Source organism: Scardinius erythrophthalmus (genome assembly GCF_964197995.2).
Source record: "Scardinius erythrophthalmus genome assembly, chromosome: 2".
NCBI lineage: Eukaryota > Metazoa > Chordata > Actinopteri > Cypriniformes > Leuciscidae > Scardinius > Scardinius erythrophthalmus.
In genome coordinates this window covers 53,986,228-54,012,611 of record NC_138222.1, presented here as the reverse complement: position 1 = coordinate 54,012,611, position 26,384 = coordinate 53,986,228, and the positions used below count along the sequence as shown (strand labels likewise).

Genomic DNA, 26,384 nt, shown 5'->3' with positions numbered 1-26,384 from the left:
GCTTCTGCTGAAAATATGTATTTTAGAATATATTTAAAATATATAGAATTGTGAAATATTTATAATATTTATAAATAAAGAAATATTATTTATAATATTATAATACAATATTTTATATTTATAAATATATTATAATAAACTATTAAAATCTATAACAAATTTTTATAACAAATTTCACTTGTCTCATTTAGAGACTTTAGTATACTGTATTTGTTTATGTTGTAGGCTAAAGCTGATTGCAATGTAAACAACAATTGATCATTTTTATGCAATATAATGTATGGTTATACTGAGTAAAATAACAACAAACTAAAATTGGAGACTGACCGGCATCACTTTTTATTTCTTCCAGTTTTCTTCTCTTCTCCAAAACTTGGTGTGCTCTGGCAGTTGCTCTCTCTTCCACATATTTTATTTTAATCTCCAAATCCATCAGCCTTCTTGCATCAGCTTTAAAAAAACGGCCATTGTTTTCAGCAACAAGTTCCTCTATCTGCCTAAATAGCTCTTTCGCCTGGGAACCATCTCTATCCAGGCCAGTGTCGAAACCAACATATCTGTTTCCACATTTTTGAGTAAGCTTGTTCAAGGTTTCCCCTTCACATTCTACATATTGCTCTATAGTTTTGTCACCCAAATGTTTGAGTTTTGTGAAGACTATAATGGTTTGATCCCAGATGTCTTCACTAATGAACTGCATGTGACCCTCGGCTACTTTCCCATGCTTCTCTGAGAAAGCAGAATCAACTTCTATCACCAGGAGGAAAACATGAGGTCCCGGTGGACAGATACTGGTACTCCTAACAAGCTCCGCTTTCAGGCGCTCTGGGGTGTCACATAACTGATAACACTTCCACCAGCCTGGGGTGTCCACAAGAATGATTTTCCTGCCGTGTGTGTTTCCTTCCATCTTCACACACTGTGTGGTCGTTTGATCAGATTCATGTTTAACATTTAAAAAGGAGTGTGCCACACTACTCTTACCACTCAGATGTCCTCCTAATAACACTAACCGCAATCCTGTAAAACAAAAGCAGGAAGAGGATGACAAATATATATATATATATATATATATATATATATATATATATATATATATATATATATATATATATATATATATATATATATACACTTTGTACTGTATGAAGTTATAGAAGTTGAATATATCATTTTTTTAACTAATTTTCTACTAAACATTATATTTAATTTTTTTTAATTAATTTTCATGAAGATTATTTTAAAGTGTTTGATTACAAAAAAAGAGAAAATAGAATCACCACATCTTATACGATTTTTCTTGAAAGTGCTTCATTTGATGTCTCTTACCGTCTGCCATTGTAAAATCCAAATAAAATATATTGCTTGAAAAAATAATTAATTAGTGATCTATTCTTCTCTCAGTCTTTTTTTAGTGTCTTTATGCAGATTTAAAAAAATAAATAAATAAAATGTGTTCATGAAAATGGTTGCATTTCATAAAATGGCTTCTTTCCATTGAAGGAGAAACTAAAACTGATGCATGACTGGACTATCTCTGTTTTGATCATGTTGTTTAATGTTGATAAACTGGACAAACCAGTAGGTCAAAAACACTCCTCCCCCCACCCCCGTCAAATCTCTTAGTAAGTGTACTGATAGTTGTCTTCTCAGCATGGAGGTTAGTTGGAAAATTAAATAGAGAAATAGCAGAAATACCAGAGGAATTGCTTATGTTGTAGGTCATTGTAACTTAAACATTAGGGCTGTCAATAATGATTATTTTGGTAATTGAGTAATCTGTCGATTATTTTGATCGAGTAATTGGATATTTTTTGTGGTAATAGAAATAGACCTGCAAATCATAAGCACATGTTCTATAGTTTTGTAAAACCTTACAATAATTACAAAAAACATTTGGGTGCTTCCCTAAAAATGTATAGTGCATTCAAATTACTGAGACCTATTCTTAATCTGAGATGGTCCTCACTGCAGAACACAAAATCCAGGGGGAGGAGTTGGATCTAGATCCAACTCCTCCCACCTTACATATACCCTAAACCTACCCATCTCCACCCCCTGATCCCTAAACCTACCAATCTCCACCCCGTATCTGGATCCAACTGCGCCCCTGGATCTCGTGTACTGCAGTGAGGTGCTACTGCTTAATCTGGCCATAACTATTTCTTCTTTTCTATTCCCTCCTCTATTCTTCACAGAACCAACTTTATTTTGAATGGTATATAAATATCTCCCTGAGTCTCCCTGTCCCACTGCTGTTTTTTCTCTTCTTTCTTTCTTAAGCCAGCTTAAGGGTGCATTACTGCCATCTACAGGACTAGAGTCATTTCAGTAACACCCCTGGGCAACCATTATTTTTAGCTGTGCAGCTCCTGTTGAATAGGAAGTAGATAACGTACAAAACAATTTAGTCTAAATAAAAACATTATTTTACAGGTTAGTGCAGAAAGTTTTGAGTGGTCGGAGTGGCTCTTTTATGGCTGTGTTTGACTGCTTTTGTCCTATAAGTGCTGTACCTTCTGTTTTAAGCCTCAGGCCTGTAAGGGGTTGTTTTCTTAATTTGATTTTCAGAACAATAAATTAACACTCATACAATAAGTTACACAGAAAGGCTGTGTAAAGAAATAACAACAGTTGGATTGGAATTATAAGGACAAATAGTAAAGCTCAGATATTTTTAAATGTTACAAACCATTTGCTATGTAGTTTAAAAGCTATATCAGGGTTCTTATAGGTAATACTGTATGCGTTTAATAAAAAAAAAAAAAAAAAAAAAACATGGGCTACTTTTATATGTAGGCTATTTGAGAAAGTTTATTTAGGCTACAAAACACGTGTTGGGTTTCATGCTTATGAGGACTTTTCATAGACATAATGATTTTTATACTGTACAAACTGTATATTCTATCTTCTAACCCTAAACACAGCCCTCACAGAAAACGTTCTGCATTTGTAAATTTAAAAAAACAACAACTTTTTTTTCCCTCCATTGGGACCAAAAATTACTGTCTAAAGATGAGAATACCAGGACCACACACACACATACGCATGCACACACACACACACACACACACACACACACACACACACACACACACACACACACACACACATACACACACACACACACACACACACACACACACACACACACACACACACACACACACACACACATACTTGGTTTCGCTATATTCGTGGGACATTTGGTCCCCCCACAATGTAAACCTGTACACACACACACACACACACACACACTTATCTGTTTATCTGTTTATAAGTGTTTTGATGTGCGATAACCAACCCACATTACTTTCTCTCATTCAAAATAGCCAGATTATGCTTTTTGTGGTCACTTGCAAAGTGTTAAGCTTGCATTGGTCTAATGTTGTGGTCTTTGCACTAAAACAATAGCAGACCCTCACTAGTTTCCGTTTCAGGATGCGTTATGCTGACCTGATTTCTTTTATGTGTGTTTGTTCTTGTGCCACCAGTGACCTTTTAAGATAAACACACACACACTGGTGTAGGAGAAACCCGCTGAGACATGCACTTTGGTCAAAACAAGCTGCAAAAGCTTTTAATATAAGTACCACTCTGAGTAAATGCCAGACTTTTTGCTTACATTTCATTATGGTTCTAAACAGTGGCGGTTCTGGACAAATTTTACTAGGGGGGCCAAGGAGGGGCCAGTGTTTAACCAGAGGGGTACATTAAAAATGGCAAAAAATTATATTTAAAGATTATAAACTTTATTTTACTTTAAAATCATATAAACGTTTATTTTGTACAAGAGTGAGTGCAGGTGCAAAAGAGGTAGAACCAAAAAAATGACAAATACAGCAAAGTAAAACAAAGGGTACAACAATGTTCCATTTCTTATTTATGGAAGCCCCACTTCTGTGGACAGTTGAGTCCACACTTAAATATTTGAATTGGCACAACAATGCTGGAACAATTGAATTTTAATAAAATATAGATACACTACACTACAGCAACAGGATACGGCGGTTGTGCTGTCTGGAAAAACAGTCTGGAAATACATCAAGATCCAGAGCCTCGGCCCTTTTGGACTCTACATTATACAAACGGCAAAATGAAAAAAACATTGCTCTCCTTTAAAAAGGCATCACTCTGGGGGCTGAGAGATGCTTCTCATGAGCTCACAGCTCATGAGCTCACAGTTATTGGAGAAACGTCTGTTCAACTCATTGAGCATGCTGTCAATTACAGGATTGAAAAATGACGTACAAAACATATCTTTGTTGCCTTATACCTCCCTCTGACCAACAGTGCTTAGTGTGCAATAGCCACTGAGTCTAGAGCTCAGCATTTTCTGATGTTTCGCCTCTGACGTTGTTGCAGAATCACACTGCTCACAAATATTCAATGCTTCATCCCACAACTTATCAAAAAAAGACTCCTGCCTGTGGTCTTTCAATGTCTGGACTAAAGCATTTACTAAGCATTTACTACTCAACAATCTTGACCAGTGGTGGACAGTAACGAAGTAAATGTAATTCGTTACTGTACTTAAGTAGTTTTTTTGTGTATCTGTACTTTACTTAAGTATTTAAATTTTGGAAGACTTTTACTTTAACTCCACTACATTTCGAAGTCAAATATCTTACTTTTTACTCTACTACATTTTCAAAATCAGTCGTTCCTTTTTATTTATGAGTGGATAAAAACTTAACTGGTCAAAAGAGCCACCAATCACTAGCCTACAACGTGCGTGCTTTGTTTTGAACTTGCCTTGGCGCTTTCTGCGTGAACCAGAGCTGTAAAATATGAGAGTTGCGACCATAGACAGTATAAGGTTGCGACACACTAGGCTTGTTCGACTTGAACCGGAGCTGCACAGACCGATCAGTTTATGACATCGCGAGAGTGATTGAAAAGCATACAGAGCCGTCTACTACACTAGTACACTCTAATCGATCTCGCAGTATTTTAATATCATTCGAATGGTCTGTGCAGTGTGCAGCCGCTGTGATCTCGCCGCCGCGCGGTCACGTGATTCGTGTAGCTCTCAATAGTTCCAAACAAATCGCGTTGCCAATGATTTTAAGCGGGGCAGAGCAATTATTTTAATTATTTTATTATAATTACTATTATTGCAGCAATTATCGGTAAATATTGACGCATAATGAGCATTGCTTATTACGTTGACACTAAAATTACTTGCATATAATAGCATTTTTTTTTCTGGGGAGTAGCAGAAACACTGCATTAATACGTTTTGGTGTTTTGGAAGGAAATAGGCTGCTCCCATAACGTAGAAAAAAATAAAATAAAAAAATAAATATATATATATATATATATATATATATATATATATATATATATATATATATATATATATATATGTATGTGTATAAATGTGTGTGTGTGTGTGTGTGTGTGTGTGTGTGTGTGTGTGTATTTAATGGTATTGTGCAGGTTTATGTGAATGTATCATAACATTAGGATGTTTATAATAGGCCTATTATAACCATAGATGCTCGTGAAAATATATATACAGTAATACTGTAAATGTATTATACCTTATGGGAACAGTCCCCTTCCGTCCAAAATTAAACACACAAAAAATGTATTCAATTCAAAAATATATATAATATAAATATATATAGAGACTAATTAATGTCATTTTATTAATAGATTGATGTGCCAAGAGTGACATTGGAGTCTTCACATAGACTGAGTTAAGCAAGAGTCTTGTGACAAAAATTATAATAGGACATTATAGCCATAAAAAAATCATAGTACTTGGATACTTAAGTACATTTGAAGGCAAATACTTTTGTACTTTTACTCAAGTGAATGTTTAAAGGCAGCACTTCTACTTTTACTTGAGTAATATTTTACCTTGAGTATCTTTACTTTTACTCAAGTACATGGTATGTGTACTTCGTCCACCACTGATCTTGACAGATCAACAGTTTGTGACTGTAACATGTCAGACAGTTGCTTTGTCTCCTCAAAGAACTAACGCAGAGTAACAAGATGCACAACAAACTCTAGGTCAATTTGAGCAAGAAGACCTCGGGCCTCAACAGTTTTTTCACCATGACGTTCTTGAGCAATCTCTTGCAGTAGTCGTTTAAGGGCAGGTAGAGTGTCCATAATATTAAGTAGGGCTATAAATCAGCATGCCCAACGTGTGTCGCTTTAACGTTGCAGCTCTCTTGTTCTGCCATACATTTCTCTTTGGAGTGACAGCCATTTTGGGTGCACATATGAGGCAGAGGTAAAATATAAAGACTCTGTAACAAAGAAAAATACTCCTCTGTTTCTGGGACACTTTTGACTACATCAACTAACACTAAATTGAGACAATGTGTACTACAATGGATGTAGAAGGCAAATGTAGCCTGTTCTTTGATCCTTGCCTCAACCCCTGAATGCTTACCGCTCATAACGGCAGCACCATCGTACGCTTGGCCTACAAGGTTATTTTTGTAGTTCAGGCCATAACGTTCCAGTAAGTGCACTATTTTTCCAGTAAGCCCTGCAGCATCTAACTTCTCTCCAGATTCAAAATGGAGGAAACTCTCCTTAATGGCCCCATTGTAATAGTACCTATAGAGTGTGAAAGAAATCTGTTCCCTTTTTGAAATATCCTTTGTTTCATCTGCCATGATGCTAAAAAAACCTCACTGTACTTCACTTCTTATATGATTTCAAACCGAACTATTTCTGCCAAACAACCCAAAACCTCATTCCGGATCATCTTGCTTGTGTACTTTGCATTGTGAATGGAAGTTAATCTTCTCTTAACAAGTGGGTTGTGGTTAGCAACTGTTTTAAGAATTTCCCTAAAGTTTCCTTTGTTATTGGACTCTTCAGATTCATCGTGTCCTCTTTGTGCTATGTTTTATGTAGCTGTAAGTAACAGCACTTCCCCAGCTGTTTTAATGTATGCCTGATTTTCTTGTACTTGTTTAGTGTGTTCTTGTCAAGAAGATCTGCTAGTGTTGCATCAGTTTTAACAGCTTTTTGATAATCCCTCCATGCTATCATTGCACACTTGTGTCGTTCAGACTTTGCATGTACTGAAAACCCTGCATCTCTCAAAGTGGCTTTTTTCCAGTTTCTAAAACCAGGTGTTGAAACAAAAACAGTGTCTGGGGCATTTGGTGTGCTAAAATGTCTACATTCAAAGCAATTGTTAGAGTCCATCATGACAGAATACTCAAGCCATGGATGAAGATTATACTAGTTTGGCCTGAAGCTCCGTCTTCTGTCCCCCATCAAAGTGGTTGGGAATATATCCAAGTTGGGCTGTACTGGTACATCATTCTTGGACTTGCTGATATCTGTAGAAAGATGTACAGTAAACATAGGGCACAACTACAACACAGGGGTGGCCAGGGACATGTCTACAGAGGCACGGGCCTCCCTAGGCCTCCGTGTAGAACCGCCACTGGTTCTAAAATAGTTTTGTTTTTATGATGTCAAAAATGAATGCTTTATGCCTGTTGACAAGAAAGTCAAACTAGATTAATGCATTGATTGAAAATGATTCAGATTTGAACCCTTGTCTTTTCTAAATCGAGTCAGTTATAGACAGTGTTGGGTAAAGTCACTTTTAAATATAATGCATTACAATATTGCGCTACTTTCTAAAAGAGTAAAGGTCCTTGCACACTGAGTCCGAAATTTTCGCCTTAACTAACTGCGTTACTTAGTTACTTTTTATGTAAAGTAATACTTTACAATAGGAAACTCTTTGAAACAGTAACTCAGATATTTTGTTGCAAATTTCAAAGTAATGTTACTTTACTAATTACTTGAAAAAGTAATCTGATTATGTAACTGGCAATTATTGTATTGCATTACATATTGGTTATATGTAAGACATGTTCCTGGTTCAACATATTTTGTTGATCCTGGAACAACATTCCTGTCTGAAAATTTAGTCCTGACCCTAACCCTATCCCTTCTCCTAAACCTAACCCTACCCATAACTTATCCCTAAAATCAGAGGTAAATGATAGGTGAATAACACTGATGTAGAAGTGCCTAACCCTGGTTGTAAGCCTATACTTGACAAACTTTCCTTTAAGGATCTTAAACAATATGGCCTGGTTTCACAGACAGGGCTTAGATTAAGCCATAGATTAGACCTTTAATTAGGACATTTAAGTAGCTTTTATAAATATGCCTTAGAAAAAACAAAAACATTATTGGTGTGAATCTTGTACCAACCTGTCCAATTCAAACAATCACAAAAGGTTCCACAGACCCTCAACACAACTTCTTGTGTTCCAAGGGTATATGAATGAGGTGTTCCAGGAGTTCCTTCACCGATTCGTCGTGGTTTACATAGATGACATCCTCATCTACTCCTGGAACCTGGCCGAACATCGTCTCCACGTGACGCAGGCCCTTGAAAAGCTCTGCCATCATCACCTCTAACTCAAGCTTGAGAAATGCGAGTTCCAAACAACCTCTGTCCACTTCCTAGGGTACGTCATCGACCAACATGGCATCCAGATGGACCAGAGGAAAGTGGATACCATCCAGAACTGGCCACAACCCACTACCATAAAGGAACTCCATCATTTTCTCGGGTTTGCCAACTTCTACCGACGATTCATCCACAACTACAGCCTCCTCAGGTCTCCTCTGACCTCCGCTCTCAAAGGCCGGCCCAAGTCTCTGTCCTTAACCCCTGCAGCATCTGAATCTTTCCAACAGCTTAAACAAGCCTTCCAAACCGCTCCGACTCTGGTCCACCCTAATCCAGATCTTCCGTCCATCGTTGAAGTGGATGCCTCATCTACCGGGGTCAGAGCGGTCCTCTCCCAGCGGCAGGGTGATCCTCCTAGACTCCATTCATGTGCCTTCTACACTAAGAAGCTTTCCCAGCGGAGCAGAACTATGACATTGGTAATCGAGAGCTGCTTGTTATCAAGCTGACTCTTGAAGAGTAGAGACATTGGCTGGATGGAGCGGTCACCACGCTCACTATAAAGAGACACTTCCCCTTCACTTCTTTGTCTGGTCTCATCTTTACGTGAACACACAGACTCTACTCAACTACTTACTGTACCTGTGCTACTTACCTCGAAGATACCTCTCTGTACTTCATCGCCGATCACCCGCATCCTGTCTTCCGTTATCTGTCTTCTGTCTCCAGCCATCTGCCCGCTATATCCACAGTCCTCATCTACAAACAAGAAATCAAGATTAGCCGCCAGCTAAGTTCTACATCCAGTACCAATTCTTCTATATATTCTCACCAGTCATCTCTGCTATTCCACTCTGTGCCTCTGTTCAATAAAACCCTGTTTTTGTATTACTCACCTGTCTGCTTCTCTCATACCATGACAATAAATCATGTACACTTAGTTTATACTTATATTTTTACATATACATATACTTTACATATACTTTTTACAAAAAAACATTGTGGTGTCATAGAGCCTTACAAGCTGTTTAATATAAATTTGTACAGAAAAGTTAAATACACTGATACAAGTAAAGAAATGTTTCTATATGTTTCTATACATCTAGAACTATATTGACTGCAGGAAGTCCACTAGGTCAAAGACTTGTTTATTGGAAAAGTTAATGAGGACAAGGGGTGGTAACCGAAAGACAGAGAAGGTTTAAATGATTGTAATAACTTCACTCAGCCAATGAGAACCTTTTTCGAAGTTTGGACAATTTGCATACACGATATACTGAAATTTATCAGTTTATATGCCATATTCTCATTTTAGTCTCAGGATGGAGACAGTTCACATGCCAGCTATCAAGAGGTTTGCTCTGCACACAAACACTCTTATGTTCTACATATCATGTAAGTAATCTTCCATTTATTTATTTATTTAGGATTTTTTAAAATACATTATATTATCAGAATAACCTTTGAGCTAAGTTTAAAAGTTCAATTGACAATTACATATGAATTCCAGACTTTCTCAATATTTGGTCCGTCTTTTGCTTTAATGACAGCAGGACTCGAGCTGATTACTCTTTTCGGTCACACTTTAGACTAGGGTCCAATTCTTACTATTTACTACGAATTTTGCCTCAATAAACTTCTAATTACTGCTTATTAATAGTTGGTAAGGTAGTTGTTAAGTTTAGGTACTGGGTTAAGGGATGTAGAATATGGTCATGCAGAATAATGCATTAATATGTGCTTTATAAGTACTAACAAACAGCCAATATCCTAGTAATATGCATGCTAATAAGCAACTAGTTATTAGTGAGAATTGGACCCTAAACTAAAGTGTTACCCTTTTTTCTAGCATGATTTGAGAACGATCCTATAGAGTATTTTGTGCTTCCTTCAAGTCACTTTTATTTATACAGCACTTACTATACAGATTGTTTCATATCTATTCATCAACAAGTTAACCATACTCCTTTTTTTTGTGGAAATGATTGAGATATGATTTCCCCGGACTCACCAGGACTTCTCTTATATCAGGTGTGTCTATGACACCCAGTGTTTTCCAGCCAAATGTCTCAGTCACAGCACCAGTCGGTGGTTCGGTCATCCTGGAATGCTACACCACTGCTAATCCGGTTGTGACCTGGGTTTGGCTCAAACAAATACCAGGACAAAAGTTAAACACTATAGTTTACACATATTACAAGAAGGTAAATCTTCAAGAAGAATTTGTCAACGAATCACAGCTTGAAGTCAAAGTCGATGACAAGAAATCTGCATTAATTTTCACCAAGATTACATCCAGAGATGCCGCCTATTACCATTGTGGTGTGCAGTTGTATGAAATGTTGTACTTTGGAGGGGGATCTTATCTAACAGTTAATGGTGAGTGGAAACCTGGATTGTGAGAATGTAGCCAAATTTGGAAATTCTAAGTTTGTTTTAATATTATTACTGCAAATACTAAAGAATTTTTATTTTATTTTTGAGATGCGAAGCCAATTAAAGTCATCCAGCACCCCGTTTTGGACTCGCTTCATGTAGGAGACTCTGTGACTCTTCATTGCTCAGTCTTTGGTGAGACTTGTTCAGGAAAGCAAAGCGTCTACTGGCTTAAATACGAACCAAGGGAGTCTCATTCAGGATTGATTTACAGTGAAGGAGACAGGAAAGATCAGTGTGAGAAGATCTCTGTGTCTGGATCGACTGTACAGAACTGCGTGCACAAAGTCCCCAAAAGCCTCGCCAGTGAGGAAACTTACTTTTGCAGTGTGGTCACATGTGGAAAGCTATTCATTGGAAATGGAACTAAACTGACAGCTGAGGGTAAAACATTTTTTATTGCTCACATACAGTATGTCCGTAATATCTTTTTTCATATTTTGGCAATATATTTCTTATATCAGCACTTTTTTTCAGAGAATTCAATAACAGAAAAAGAGGCATTTTATTCCATTTGGATTGTTCAGATTTATATGATAAAATTACATCTTATTTCTTAAACATTTTTTTTCCAGTTATTTCTCATAAAACAACGTTCTATATCATCGCATTGCTCTCCGCTGTATTAGTGATATCAGTAATAGTGAATATAATAATGGTGCTGTCATGGAGAAGAGCTGCATACAGAAGTAAGACCCTTTTTACTCATTTCACATTTCAAAATTACATTCTCTCAAAAAAACGGCTAACAAATACACTACCATTCAAAAGATTACGATGTTTTTAATGTTATTATTGTTTTTGAAAGTAGTCTCTTGTGCGCACGCAGGCAGTAAAATAGTAATGTGAAATATTATTTAAATTTAAAGCAATTGTTTTCTATTTTAATATATTTTAAAATGTAATTTATTCCGATGATCAAAGCTGAATTTTCAGCATCATTACTCCAGTCTTCAGTGTCACATGATCCTTCAGAAATCATTCTAATATGCTGATTTGCCACTCAAGAAAAAGTTCTTAATATTATGAATGTTGAAAACAGCTTGTTGATTGTCAATGTTGAAATAGTGATAATTATTTTCAGGGTTCTTGATTAACATTATAAATGTCTTTTCAATCACTTTTGCATCGTTGCAAAATTAAAAATATTTAAAGTTATTTAAAACATATCTTACTGGCCCCAAATTTTTTAACTGTGGTGTATAAATTTTCCAAAATGATTTGATGTAACTGTTCTAATTTCTAATTATGATACATTTTAAGGTGTTGGCAAGGTTCAATCTACAGCCCAGGTGAGTTGCTTTATATTTTTTACATGAGTGGTTTATACTAATATTTAATAATGTACTTTACAATCCCAAAGTAAAATTTTGCTGCACATTGTTTGCATTTAAGATATTTATGAACCATCCAGAATATTTTTATAACACATACATAAACCATACAGAGGTGTACAGAGTACCTCAAAACCATACTTGAGTAAAAGTTCAGAATACCTTACACAGAAAATGACTCACCAATTTTAATACGTCTTAGAGTATCTGATTTTAAAAGTACTTAAGTATTAACTTGTACTGAATATAGGCTCAAAGATTCATCAGTCCTCAACACCTAAAAGACATGCCAGTGAAAAACAAGAAACAGTTGATTTGTAAGGAGAGCAACAATTTTTGTTTTCTAAAATCAAAATAAAACGGAACGCCTCAATATTGTAATAAATAAAGGTTGACTAAAACATCTACAAACACTCAAGTCTCAGTTAAGAGCTCAAAAAGGGAATAGGTAAAACCAATATCCTTCAAAATGATCTCTTCAATATAATGGACAAATGAAAGAATGTTAAGTAACATTAAATAGTCAAAGGCTACTTGCACTGGACATGCTGGTTCGGCTGAAGCCATGTCCTCATTTCATAGCTCATATGTGACCCTGAATCACAAAACCAGTCACATGTCGCACGGGTATATTTGTGGCAATAGCCAACAATACATTGTATGGGTCAAAATTATAGATTTTTCTTTTATGCCAAAAATCATTAGGATTTTAAGTAAAGATCATGTTCCATGAAGATATTTAGTAAACTTCCTACCATGAATATATAAAACGTTTATTTTCATGAGTGAATGCATTGCAAACATAAATGAACAACTTTAAAGGCGATTTTCTCAATGTTTCGATTTTTTTTTTGCACCCTCAGATTCCAGATTTTCACATAGTTGTATCTCGGCCAAATATCGTCCTATCCTAACAAACCACAAATCATAAAATGACGTTTAAATCTCAATTTCAAAAACTAGCAACTAGTTACTAGCAACTAGGTAGATTCAGCAACTACCTGCTAATGCACTAGCATTCACGTAAAGTAGCTTTATTGACAAGTTTGGGTGAGTAAGGGAAAAACGCATAAGATATAGTACCTTCAGTGCCCTGTAGATGGCAATATCACTTCTTATGTAGCAGAAATAAACTGCTGCAGAAAAAGTTAGGTGCCATACTCATCACAAATGTATTGGAATAAAGAGTACATATACTCATATAGTAAAAAATGTAGTGCAAATATATTTGTTACTCAGTAAAAGTTACTAGAAAGTAGCCAAAAAGATACTTAAGTACAGTTACTAATTACTTTTACTCAAATACTTTACACCACTGATACCGTAACATTACTGAGTATTGTCTAAATTATATTCTCTCATCAGACTGCTGAAATAAACTCAGAAAATTATGCATCGCTGAAGTTTTCTTCAGTCCAACCTTCACGTAAAATAAAAGGCCACAAAGAGGTAAATTCTGTGGTCTATGCATCTGTTCGCAAACAGGAAGTGTAAAACAAGGATTTCCTCATTCTTAATGCTTGTCATGTTGTAACTGTTTCAAACTTTTGTTTGTCTGTAAATTGTTTAAATGAATGTCACTTATCATGTGGTCACAAATAATACGAGCATCACAGCATTCAGCATCGGTATTTTGACAAAGTGATGAGGGAGAGACTTCTGTTACCGTCTTTTATAGATTTTCTTTTATGTTGTTGTCTTAAAATGTTGTCTTATAGGGCTTTCATTTTATAATAGCATTTATGTGACATTATGCCGCCATGTAATTCAGTGTGTCATTACTATGTATAAATTTACACATTAAAACATGAAAAAAATCGATAAATTGTGTGTTTACAATAATTTATCATTAAATTCAGCACCATGGAGAGGGGCGACATTTTGCAAATGAGGGGAAAAACTTTCAGAGCAAATTGCTTGACATCAATAGACAAAAAATATCAGTATTATTACAAATGAACCCCAAAATGACACAAACATGGAAAATAGAGATATAGTAGACAGTTTGTTTTTCTCTACTGTTGTAGCATTATGCAAAAATACAGAAATGTATTACTAGTCACATCCAGATGATGGCAGTCAGATATCACTAGTACACACAGATACATAGATATACTCTTATACAGAAAAAAACATGTGTTAGCGCAATAGCTTGCAATGGCTTCCATTGGTGAACTTATACTCCTTATACAACTAAAATCTTCTTCAAATGAAGTATTTTCTTTCTACCTTTTCCAGACTGCTTTGATGTTTTTGTATTACATACCATGTACTTCTCCCAAAATATTTAATTAATTTTGTTTTATAGTTGATGTATCATAAAGTATATATATATTTTTTAGCATGTCGCCATCCGAAGCATCTCTCTAAAATGCATTCATCTGGCCTGAGATTAGATGTCTGCTAGTTGCATTTGCTTACATACTGTACTTAGCAGCTTACTTCAGGAAATGGGCAGTAATATGTGATTGCAGAGAGCCAGTAGAGTCACATGATGAAACCCTCAGAAAGCATATAGATACATAGACCAAATACCACATTTAGACAGAAGTACAAAAGACCCAGGAAGAACATAAAATGGATTGCAGCATCTACATGATACTTTTTCTCTTTCTTCATGAAGTCTGTAAGTACAAAATAACAAAACCTTTTTATCATTCTTTCTTTTTTTGAATCACAGTATACAAAATATTTGATAATTCTTTAACTAAACATTTACATGCCGTCTTAGCAAACCATGTTATTTATTTTCCCAACAGGTGAATATAATTGCCGTGTTGCTCATGTGGATCAGGTTTTAACTGTTCAAGAGGGGGACAGTGTGTTGTTCTCTTGTCTTTTTTTAGATGATCAGTTACACCGAGCATTATGGTATAAACAGGTTCTTGGAGAGAAACCTGTCCTAGTAGTGTCTTCATATCACCACTCTCAACCGAATGAATTTTCTCCAGACTTTGAAGAAACTCAACGATTTCATGCAGTGCGAAGAGCTGATAGTTTTAACTTAACCATCCCGAGGACTTTGAAATCTGATTCAGGCACTTACTTCTGTGCCGCTGCCTTTGCCAATGTTGTTTCCTTTGGGACTGGAACTGTTCTTTTGGTTAAAGGTGAGGATTGTAATACTTTTTTTTTATATAAAGATGGGTGATTACATTTATTGTCAATGTCAATTGTTCCCCCCTCCCTCCCTTATAGGTGCAGACCTGAAAGCTGCTGTTATACAACAGCCTGTGCTTGGTGTTATCAAGCCAGGAAGCAATGTGACTCTGCAGTGCTCAGTGCAAGTAAAAATGTGTGATAAAGGAGTACAACTAGTCTACTGGTTCAGACAGGGTTCAGACACAATCCATCCAGGAATAGTTTACACTCATGGAGACACGAACAACGAGTGTGGAAAGAACTTTGCAGCCTCCACTTCTAATGCGCAGAGCTGTCTCTACAACCTCCCCAAGATGAATGTGGGTCTCTCTGATGCTGGGATGTACTATTGCGCTGTGGTAACTTGTGAAGAAGTTTTATTTGGAAACGGCACAACGTTGGTCATTGAAGGTAATTGCCTTATTTTTTATAAGTGCACTTTTATCCAAAGCGACTTGCGAAGTAGGAACATCGCAAGCCATTTATCATAAGAGCAATATTTGCAGTACATAATGCCAAGTTTCAAAGATAAATTAGATAAGATAGATAAGTACACATGCTTTTTTAAAATGAGTTATAGATAGATAGAGCGATAGAATGATAGATAGATGTCTTAAGTCATAAAAACAAAGACTTTCTTTTAATTGTAGGAGACCTTTTCATTGTATCCTTAAAGTAAAATCCTTTTTAAAGAAAACAATGAAGTCAAAGTATGAATATAATAATTGTTGTGCTTTTCATAATCATACTCCTACATGGGGATTTAACTTAATTTAACTAAATATTAGTTATAACATACAAACTATTGTAGATTTATAAAGTTGCACAATGTTTATTGTGTTTCAGATGAATTTAATAATGAGAGTCTGCAGTATTTTATTTTAATTGGCCTTGCAGTGGTGTGTTCAATCAGCCTTCCCATCAATCTGTTGCTCTGCTTACCAATGAGAAGAAAAGGTAAGTTATTTCTTAATTTAAGTGATATAATTTCAGTTCAAGTATTATCAATAATAATAATAATCCTAATATTAGAAAGTATGTGTTTATATAATAGAATAACTCTTTTCGTACTGCTTTATTTGACTTCTAACAGTTAGAACACCTCAACAAACCCAGACCGCTAATGACGTAACAACCAGAGTTGAGGTTAGGAGAATCATATGTGTGAATAACAGTTAACTCGTGTAATTGAAAAGAGTGCTGAAAAAAGTCTCTTAATTCTTTCTTCTAGTACCACAACACTGATGACATTAACTATGCTGCCCTGAACTTTTCCACAAAAAGAGGTCAGAGAAAGAGGACCTTTGAGGAGACGCTGTACTCTAGACCGATGTTGCGCGATAATATCTGAAACCTATTGCTGCTGATTGTCGAATCACATCATAATATTTAACACAAACTCCAGGAGTGCATTAAAAAAACTTCCTATGCACTTGGTGCGTCTCTGCTTATTACGCTACGTGTTAAACGTGTTTTTGTTAGTGTTAACATTAACATTTCTGTATAAGAGAAACAACGTGCAAAATTATATAAAAGCACAACCACATCCTGTAAGGGGGAAACTAGATGTGAAAGTAGTGTGTTCATCAACTTGAATAAACATCTCAACTTTTTTAGGTCAACCTTCTCTAATTCAGTTATTCATCCCCAACACTGTATGGTTACTTCCTCCACAACAGAGCATGTGTGTTAAATAGTGCATCTCAAAATGCAATGCACTCGATTTGACCTTCCGTTTCCAGTGAATGTAGTACAGGACATATCAACTATGATATTTAGCATATCATTCAAGTCAAGTCACCTTTATTCATATAGCGCTTTATACAATACAGATTGTTTCAAAACAACTTTACAGAGATAACAGAAAAAGAAACTAGTCTCATAGTTCAGTGTTGATTCCGTTCCATGTAAAGATAATCAGAAATTAAATTAGTTCATTTTCATGTTTTCTGCAGAAAACAGAGATGTCATCGTCCATCTCAGTTCAGTTCTCCAATAGTGTCAGTGCAGTCAAATCAATAATATTGTTGAATATTAAGTGTCCCCGACTAAGGAAGCCAGAGGCGACATCCTTTTTTACTCATCATGATGTGATAAGAATGCCGAGAATTAAATTCAACATGAGTCAGCACTTGTAACACATTTTACTTCCGTAACGTGACATACTGTATTTGGAGAAAAACAGATATTCAATGAATGGGAAATTAGGGGTGAATTTTTTGGGTTAATTTCCATGCAAATCATGGAACTGGTTTCCTTAGTTGCAGTGGAAGGCTTGAAAAATAAGTGGGGATTAGTGACTGTGAAATAAGGAATGTGGTCTCTGAGTTGTAGGATTTTTTTTATCCTTCTTTGGAATAGGAAAAGTACATTTTCTTTGGAATAGTAAAAGTAAATTTGGATTACATTTGAATTAATGCTGACCAGACATTTTTATTTCCAATACGAGAACAGGATGCACCTCACCTGAAAAAGTCACCTGAAACATTGCAACAAGAAAAAAAAATAGGGCAGGACTTGCTTTTGTACATTGGCAATTGATTGGATGGTTGTGGTTTGCTATTGGTCGATCTCATGTGAGTGACAGGTTGCCCCGCCCTCGCACCGTAGAACACATCATTAGAGAAGAGAAGAGAAAAATAATGATGTGCAATGATAACTCATTTATAATAATTTATGCAAATTAATTGTCAATATGTCATAGGCCCGGTTTCACAGATAAGGCTTAGATTAAGCCGGGCTTAGGCCTTAGTTCAATTAGGACATTTAAAGGAATAGTTCACCTAAAAATGAAAATTAGCCCATGATTACTCATCCTCAAGTCATCCTAGGTGTATATGACATTCTTCTTTCAGAAAAATACAATCAGAGTAATATTAAAAAATGTTCGGCTCTTCCAAGCTTTATAATGGCAGTGAATGGCTGTTTCGGTTTTGAAGTCCATAAAAGTGCTCCACGCGGCTATGGGAGGTTAATAAAGGCCTTCTGAAGCGAAGAGATGAGTTTGTGTAAGAAAAATATCAATATTTAAAACTTTATAAAGAAAAATAACTAGCTTCCGGTCAAACGAACATACAGATTCGACTTAAGCCTAAAGCGTAACTAATGCGAGTAATGCGACGTACTGTTATATTTACGCTATGCTATGACGCACTACACTACTTCTGATGTCATAAAGTTTTAAATATGGATATTTTCCTTACACAAACGCATCACTTCGCTTCAGAAGGCCTTTATTAATCCCCCGGAGCCGTGTGGAGCACTTTTATGATAGATAGATGTACTTTTATGAACTTCAAAACAGAAACAACCATTCACTGGCATAATAAAGCTTAGAAGAGCCAGGCCATTTTTTTTTAAATAACTCCGATTGTATTCGTCTGAAAGAGGAATGTCATATACACCTAGGATGACATGAGAGTGATTTTCATTTTTGGGTGAACTGTCCCTTTAAGTAGCATTTATAAATGTGCCTTTAAAAAAACATTTCTAGTATGAATCTTGAGAAAAAAAAACATTGGCACTGACATATTTTAAGATATGCAAGTTGATTTCAGTTAAGACAGTTCAAACATGCATTTTAGTCTGGGACTAGACTTAAGCCTCTTCTGTGAAACCGGCCAACAGTGATTTTAAACATGAAACATGATGAGGTCATGTGACAACAGTGTAGAAAACTACTATTATAAGCTACCAGGTGATGGCAGTGAGGGATCACAAAAATTGAAAAACATATTTTTCTACCTTGATATACAACATATTATGCCTATGTAAATGTGCTTATACAATATTCATTAATCATAATATAAAAATTTACAGTACATATCTCCCAGCACACGCCTTAATTTTTATTAAAATGTAAATACAGTACTCCTAACTCATTATCTGTTTATGATGGATAGTCTCTTTCAGGGTTTAAAATTGTGGGTTAATAGTCCAGTTCTTGAACCACTATGCTCCCAAAAGCTATGCAGAATAAACCAAGAAATTCCATACGGATGTGTTTCTGTTGTTTGTCGAACACCCCCACTGAAATTTTACCCTTTTCACTTGTATACTGTGGTATGGAATATAATATTTCAAGATTAAACTGATTTTATATTTCTTTGCTTGAGTACACATATGTCAGCTATTGGATCTACTCTGACATGTATTATAAAGAGAGTTTCCTTTGTCTGATGAATAGCTTATCGATGTATTGAGTGTACTGCACAATGTTAGTTATTCCAAATGTGTATAACTTAATTTCTAGTCAGTTTTAATCATGTTAAATAAATTGAAATGAACACCAGAACAGGTAATTTACATTAAAGATTATACCGTGATGCAGCACATCTGTGTTAAAAGTAAGTTGAACAAGGAAATGACTTGTTAGCTCAGAGAGCCAATGGAATCATGTCACAGGGCTTTGACTCGAAGCAGAGAGAAGGTTACCGAGAATTAACTTTTAAGTTTGTGCCCTGGAGATCATATGTGAAAATGTATGTCATTCTCTTCATTGTTTGTGTTCTCTTTTATAAACCATGTAAGTACAAATTTACAACAGTAATGTTTTTCTTGAGCTTTCTTTACTTTTCATTGTGTCGTCTATGTAGAAACGCATTTATGTAATAACTGCAATTAAATATTTTACAGCAATGCAATATTCTGGAAGTATTTTGCAGATGGGGGATGTAACGGTTCAAGTGGGTGATAATGTGACATTTCACTGCTTTCACCCCAAAGACCAAATGAATAGAGTCATGTGGTTCAAACAGACTCTGGGAGAAAAACCTGCTTTAGTAGCCTCTTCATATCACTGGTCTCAACACAGTGAACTTCATGATGAGTTTAAAAAGACAAAGCGCTTTAAAGTGAATCCAGGGGTTGGCAGCTTTAATCTAACTATTGAAAGAACTGTACAATCCGATTCAGCCACATATTATTGTGCCGGTTCCTTTTCTAACATTGTCTACTTTGGAGCTGGAGCTAATCTGGTGCTTAGAGGTGAGCGGTTAACATTTGGACGAACCCTTTCTGACATTAATTACATTTTACAGCCTTAAATTCATTATGTTCCTTCAATAGGTTTTAAATCCAACCGGATTCATATTCTGCAGGAACAGCAAACTGGAACATCATCATCAGATGGAAATGTGACTCTGCAATGTACAATCCAAAATGAGCAACAGAGCTGTGGAGGCGAGCACAGGGTCTACTGGTTCAGACCCGGTTCAGGAAAATCTAGTCCAGGAATCATTTATGCTCAAGAAAGTTGTAAAAACAGCTCTGAGACGGATTCTCCTTCCAGGAGCTGTGTCTACAATCTCTCTATGAGAAACATCAACCCTGGGACTTACTACTGTGCTGTGGTTACATGTGGGGAGATTTTATTTGGAAATGGAATTAATCTGGATATTGACGGTAAGTGAGGTAAATACAAGAAATCGCATCTTAATGCCCCGTTTTATGGATGATGATGCAGTATGACTTAATTCTATGTCATTTCAGGGTGCTTTAGTGTAATGCCTAAACAAAAGCTGTCCATTTATGACCAAAAACACTGTATTATACAACAGAGTACTTTCGTGTGCATATAGCATTTTAAACAGGGGTTATTGTTGATATAGAATACAGATTTTCTACTGATTAAAAATTATTTGCATGCTTCATATTGTTGTACATACAGTAGTGGCCAAAAGTGATTTAAAAAAAATAATAATAGCAAAATTAGGGAAAATCAAGTCCAAACTAAGGACAAAATTATTTGAAAAGTATTCAAACTTCAGCGACAGTTTTTATTGTACTATAGCCTAGAAATCTAGACGCACCCTAGCGGCAGCAAAATGTATTTCGCAGCCAGGTGGGTCTAGCAACTCTCAATAAACCTTCTCGCTGCAAAAACCCAGATTGGGTCAGGCCAATCACGTTGTGTATAGAGTAGGCGGGGGCGGGCTTAACATACACGACAGAGTTGCGATGGTTACCTGGCTGCTGCTACTTGAAAACAAAGAATGGCGGCTGCTGATGGAGAACAACGGTCTTTCGAATCGGCTTTGGCCGCGACTCTGGAGGACTTGGAGTTAAGTTTTTCTTTGAGAAAAGAGCAAAGAACGGCACTTAAGTCATTCTTAAAAAAAGGAAGATGTGTTCGTCGTTTTGCTGGCCAGATATGGCAAAAGTTGAATCTATCAACTAAGCTCCGCTGTTGGGAAAACGCTCTGGTTGGTTGAAGCGCTGTCCTATTGCGTGCAGAGGGAATCTGAAAGACAGCCGTTTATCCCGCCCCTCGGATTGAGCCGTGACTATGGTGAGCTTGCCAGGCTAATTGTACTATGCAAAGGGGGAAAAAGAACACAATTTGGCATGTTTAATTGCTTCATCACAAATGAAACAATTGACTATAAGCACAACTGTGCAATATGTTTCTTTTTTGCTATGCAAAAACCTCTAACAAATGTTTAATAATATTTGAATAAAGGGTGAAGATGTCTATTTTTGGACACCACTTTTGACCACTACTAGTTCCTGGCCATAATTCAGTTATTTTATTGTTTCAGATGGACATAAAGGCCAGCACTTGCAGTTCTACGTTCTCATTGGCCTTGCAGCGTTGCTGATCATAAGCTTCATCACTAATGTTCTACTTTGCGTGACAAAGACAAAAGGTAACCATTGACTTGACTAAAGTATCATATAAAAGTGCAAAATATGCGGTATTTTGTATTATTCCCTTTAACAATGCCGATTTTGAAGTACTAAAACTCGTCTGATATTTCATTTTATAACAGGCAACACATCTCAGCAAGTCCACGCTACAGATAATGTAGAGTCAAGGGCACAGGTTTGTTACATGGCAAAATGATATGCGTATCTAAAAGTCAAGTGTTTAGTTGTGTAGGTGATGTATACATCACTTCATGGAAATGTTTATTAAATATATATATTTTTTTATTTTTAGTACCACATGACCTCTGATGTGAATTATGCTGCCGTAAAATTCACAAATTCACAAAGTTCAAGACAGCAGAGAGTGGAGAGGCAATGGCAGACAGAATACTCTGGACTGAAATGAAACGATTCTGTACTGTAACTGTATTTGTACTGTATTTGTAATTGCTAATGTTATTTGCTAACCAGAGCCACTCTGTCATATTTTATGTTTTGAAATAATTATGAAATTTAAATGTCTCTTTATTCTGTTGAAATAACCCCATGCATTGAGCTCTTTCTTAATGTGTATTAATGTACTGCGTGTGAATAAAGTGTCTTATTTTTCCAGATAAACAAACTTTGGTTTTGATTAACGTTAGATAAGACACACCGCAAACCACAAGGTCTGAAAGTTAGCCCAGTAACACCCCTGTGCTGTGGTAAGATCTAATCAACAGACCAAACTACATAGAAGAGCTTTAGTCAGCCCTCTTTCATTTGACATACATGAGACTGCCAGCAGTGACTTTGGCCTATTTAACACCTACTCAACTCTAAGGGGGGATCATCATTTCAGAAGTGAGGGGGACAGAAATGTCACGTGTAATGCCAGTTTTTTTCTGACCTTTGACAGGTTGACAGGTTTTAAGAAATCAAACACACTGCTGAACAATAACCACTCATTTGTATTCTGCAATATGTTTCCTTATATTTTCCTTATGACAATTTTATGATTGGTTTATGTACTACAAACACGTGCGCATTGAGTCATCATGGATTTTATACAATTTGAAAAAAAAAATAGTTTTTTAAAAATCACAGAAAAGGCAGAAAATATACTATTTTATAGTTTCTATACTGTAATAAAGGCTGACAATTAGCACTGCATAATTCATGTACTTTATTGTTATGAAAATACCCTGAGATGGCTTGAAATAAATACATAAACCATCTATTGTCGCAATTGTGTTTATCGTCTTCACGTTTCATCAGTCAAAACGTTTCTGCTTTTTATTCAGCTACAGCGATAGCTGAATGCCTTTGTCCATATAATGGGTTTCCTGGAAAATCATAAGTTATTACTGTACATACGAGTCCGTTTTGGACTTTCTGCAAGACGGCGCCTTTCCAGTATGAATGAAATATAAAGTACATTACATGAGTGTTTAGCGCTCCATAATATTTACATCATCATGTTTTGGATAAGAATAAAACGTCAGGTCATGTATAGACTATCTTATCTCTTAGAACATTGGCCAATGAAAAGCTCTATGTGAAAATGCATCAGAAAATGCATATGAAGGGAGGGTGGGATCTCATGCTTTCAAAACTAACTTTCTATTGCTATCCTCTCTGCAATTTCCTTTGTTCTACGCCCATTCTTAACCCTTTCCCTTCTCGCTGTGTGGCACAAGCTCTTTGTCCCATTACTCATGATTTATGAACAAAACATGACTCCCACCAGGAAAATCTCTTCATTTCATCCAAGTCCAGCAGAAAAGTAAGAGAGGAAGAGATATAATGGAAAGTGCTCAGGCTAAACATGTCAAACTGAAACGGGCGGAACGAGTGAATTACATCATATCCTGCTGAGTGAGCGACAGGAAGAAACTGCTTAGTGTAGAACAAAAACGGCTACAGTGAACATCAGCGGATCAGCTTTGTATCTTGAATACTTCTAACTGTTATCAAAATACATCATTTGAATCATTTTAGCTTAAATAGAATAATCGTGTGATCATTAATTATGTTTTTAGAGTCTACGTAAATGGTTACTTGTAATTTGTCCTACTTTTATAGTATTACTGTTTGTTGAATTTTAGGTGTTTTATATTTCTTAGATCTAAACTAAAAGAAAGCATAACCAGGCACGAGTATAATATATATATATATATATATATATATATATATATATATATATATATATATATATATATATATATATATATATATATAGACTACATATAGGCTACATATCCGTGGAAATATTTAAAAAGTGCTAAAAAATAAAACCTTATTTTATTTATCACAGAACTTATAAGGCAGAAAATATGCCTTAAAAATAAAAGGCATATGTTTCATTAAAAAAAAAATAAAAAAAAAATAAATAAAAAAAAGTTAAAGTGGATCAGGACCTTTGCTCAGCACTGTAAATGAGCACGCATTATGGTTTAAGTAGTTTCCACCCACAAGACCCATTTATTTTTCTTTCACAACACTTCCTTCATCAAAACCACAACAAAAATACTTTACCTACGAAGGCAATTTTTGTCTTCACATCCCTTTCCATTACCAAAAACACAAATAGCTCACTCTGCTCAGAAGCATCGTTAATTACAAGAAGCCTCCGAGATCTTGCTGGACATTTTTGTTTTATATATAGTACTTATCACTAAAGATACCCTCATGTGCATCTCCGATTCATGTGTGTTTATATAAACCACAGAGTGTATGCACACTTTGAGTTGTCTAAATAAATACATAATAAAATATGCACTATATGCATCCATTTTCATAGTTTATCAGTCTAATGTTAATAATAAACTAGAGTACACCATGTAACTTTTTTGAAGTTCACAATTAACAAAATTTAAATGAGTCAATACATCATCAATCCTTCTTCCAAAACAAAATTAAATTAATAATTTAAATTAATCCCTTAACAACAAACTTCCAATATTGTAAACCACTGGGAGACCACAGACAGCTGTCACTCACAGCACTGCATTAATAGAAAGCCAGCAAATATTACAATTTTTAATAATATTTTCATGCCATGACCGTGGCGACGAGAACATGTGTGACTTAGCTATGCGCACTTAGACTGTTTCATTCTAGCATTTAATGCGGAGGAGGACTCAGCCTAGAATGCTCAGATGGACTGGACTATGAAGAACACAGCCGTTTGAGACGCACCCATATTGTACTTTTAAACATTTATTATTTTTCAGTACTGCTTTCATACCCTACTTTATTCGGCTCCCACTGCTTTATGTAGTAATTAAAAAAGAAAATACAGTTTTTTATTTTTCATTTTATCACACAATTAACACTAAAAGTTACTTCCTCTTTTTTGTTTATTATTCTTTAAAAAGTGAGGCTATATATATACAAATGCAATAAGGGTTTGCTGTATTTCATTTTTTTATTTTTTAATTGCATATAAACTTGCACTACAGATCAGCAACCTCAACTTTGAGTTCATAGTGCAGACCGCCAGTCTCAGTGTTGCGTTTGTGGTCAGTGCATGAAAGTAAAAAATAGAATGGAAAGATCAAGCAGGCAGCCTTCACTAGGGCTCAATCTTAGTGGTCAAAAGTTTCCATAGCTTCTGATGTTGCAAAAAACAAAGGTGTCAAAAACAGTCACAGGCATTTGCTTAGTTGCGTAGTCTGTTTATCACTACACATGTGAAAGACTGAACTACAAAGACTTCTGATTTCAGGTGTTACATTTCTTCTCATGGGGCGCTGCATGACAAAGCTTTTCAGTTTCCAGAGGTACAGTTTAGCCAACTAATATGAACACATGTTAAAACCTCAACTTTCTGATGCTTATCGGCTCATTGTTCATGAAAATAATGGTGTATTTGTTTAAGAGCAAACAAAATGTTCTGTCTATGGCAGACCAAAAACAGGTATGAATTGGAAAGTGTGGATGTATGAAAAAAGCATGTGCGTAAAGGGCTTTATTTAAAAACGAAGTAGTGTATGTAACTCCCCAATGGAATAATAAAATCTGTCAGACAGGTTCTATTGTTGAGATAAAGGTAATCCTGCCTCAAACTCACACCATCGGTTAAGCCAACGTTGCTGTGTCATAATGCTACAAAAAACAACACAGTAATGTTTTGACAGAGCCACAGTGTTTCAAATTAACTTAGTAATATCTCTGCATAAACTGTGATAGGAGATTTTAACATGTTTATCGTGTTATAGGTATTTTAAAAGTGCATTAACATAAAAAAACTTAATTTTACTTTTTTTTTTCAAATTACTTCACCTTTAGATTGTTTTTCGAGCATAGGCCTTGTTCATCGATAGTTGAGTAATAAATTGCTTTAAAACCATAGACTCATTAAATGTATAAATAAATATATATTTAAAAAGATATTTACGTGTTTATAAACAAATTATTTACATTTA

At 35.5% G+C, this 26,384-nt stretch overlaps 2 protein-coding genes across 2 annotated transcripts; both read left to right on the top strand.

Moving 5' to 3' along the window:
- The first annotated feature begins 14,722 nt into the window (after positions 1–14,722).
- nitr4a (novel immune-type receptor 4a) lies at positions 14,723–16,947 on the top strand. The gene is made up of 6 exons (XM_081352979.1): positions 14,723–14,812; positions 14,946–15,296; positions 15,385–15,738; positions 16,174–16,284; positions 16,421–16,473; positions 16,559–16,947. The coding sequence occupies exons 1-6, from the start codon at positions 14,764–14,766 to the stop codon at positions 16,676–16,678; spliced, it is 1,038 nt and encodes a 345-aa protein (XP_081209105.1). The 5' UTR covers positions 14,723–14,763; the 3' UTR covers positions 16,679–16,947.
- Positions 16,948–19,730: 2,783 nt separating this feature from the next.
- On the top strand, positions 19,731–22,590 carry LOC308686879 (uncharacterized protein). The gene is made up of 6 exons (XM_081358952.1): positions 19,731–19,852; positions 19,963–20,313; positions 20,395–20,730; positions 21,867–21,974; positions 22,098–22,150; positions 22,268–22,590. The coding sequence occupies exons 1-6, from the start codon at positions 19,807–19,809 to the stop codon at positions 22,379–22,381; spliced, it is 1,008 nt and encodes a 335-aa protein (XP_081215078.1). The 5' UTR covers positions 19,731–19,806; the 3' UTR covers positions 22,382–22,590.
- Positions 22,591–26,384: the final 3,794 nt, after the last annotated feature.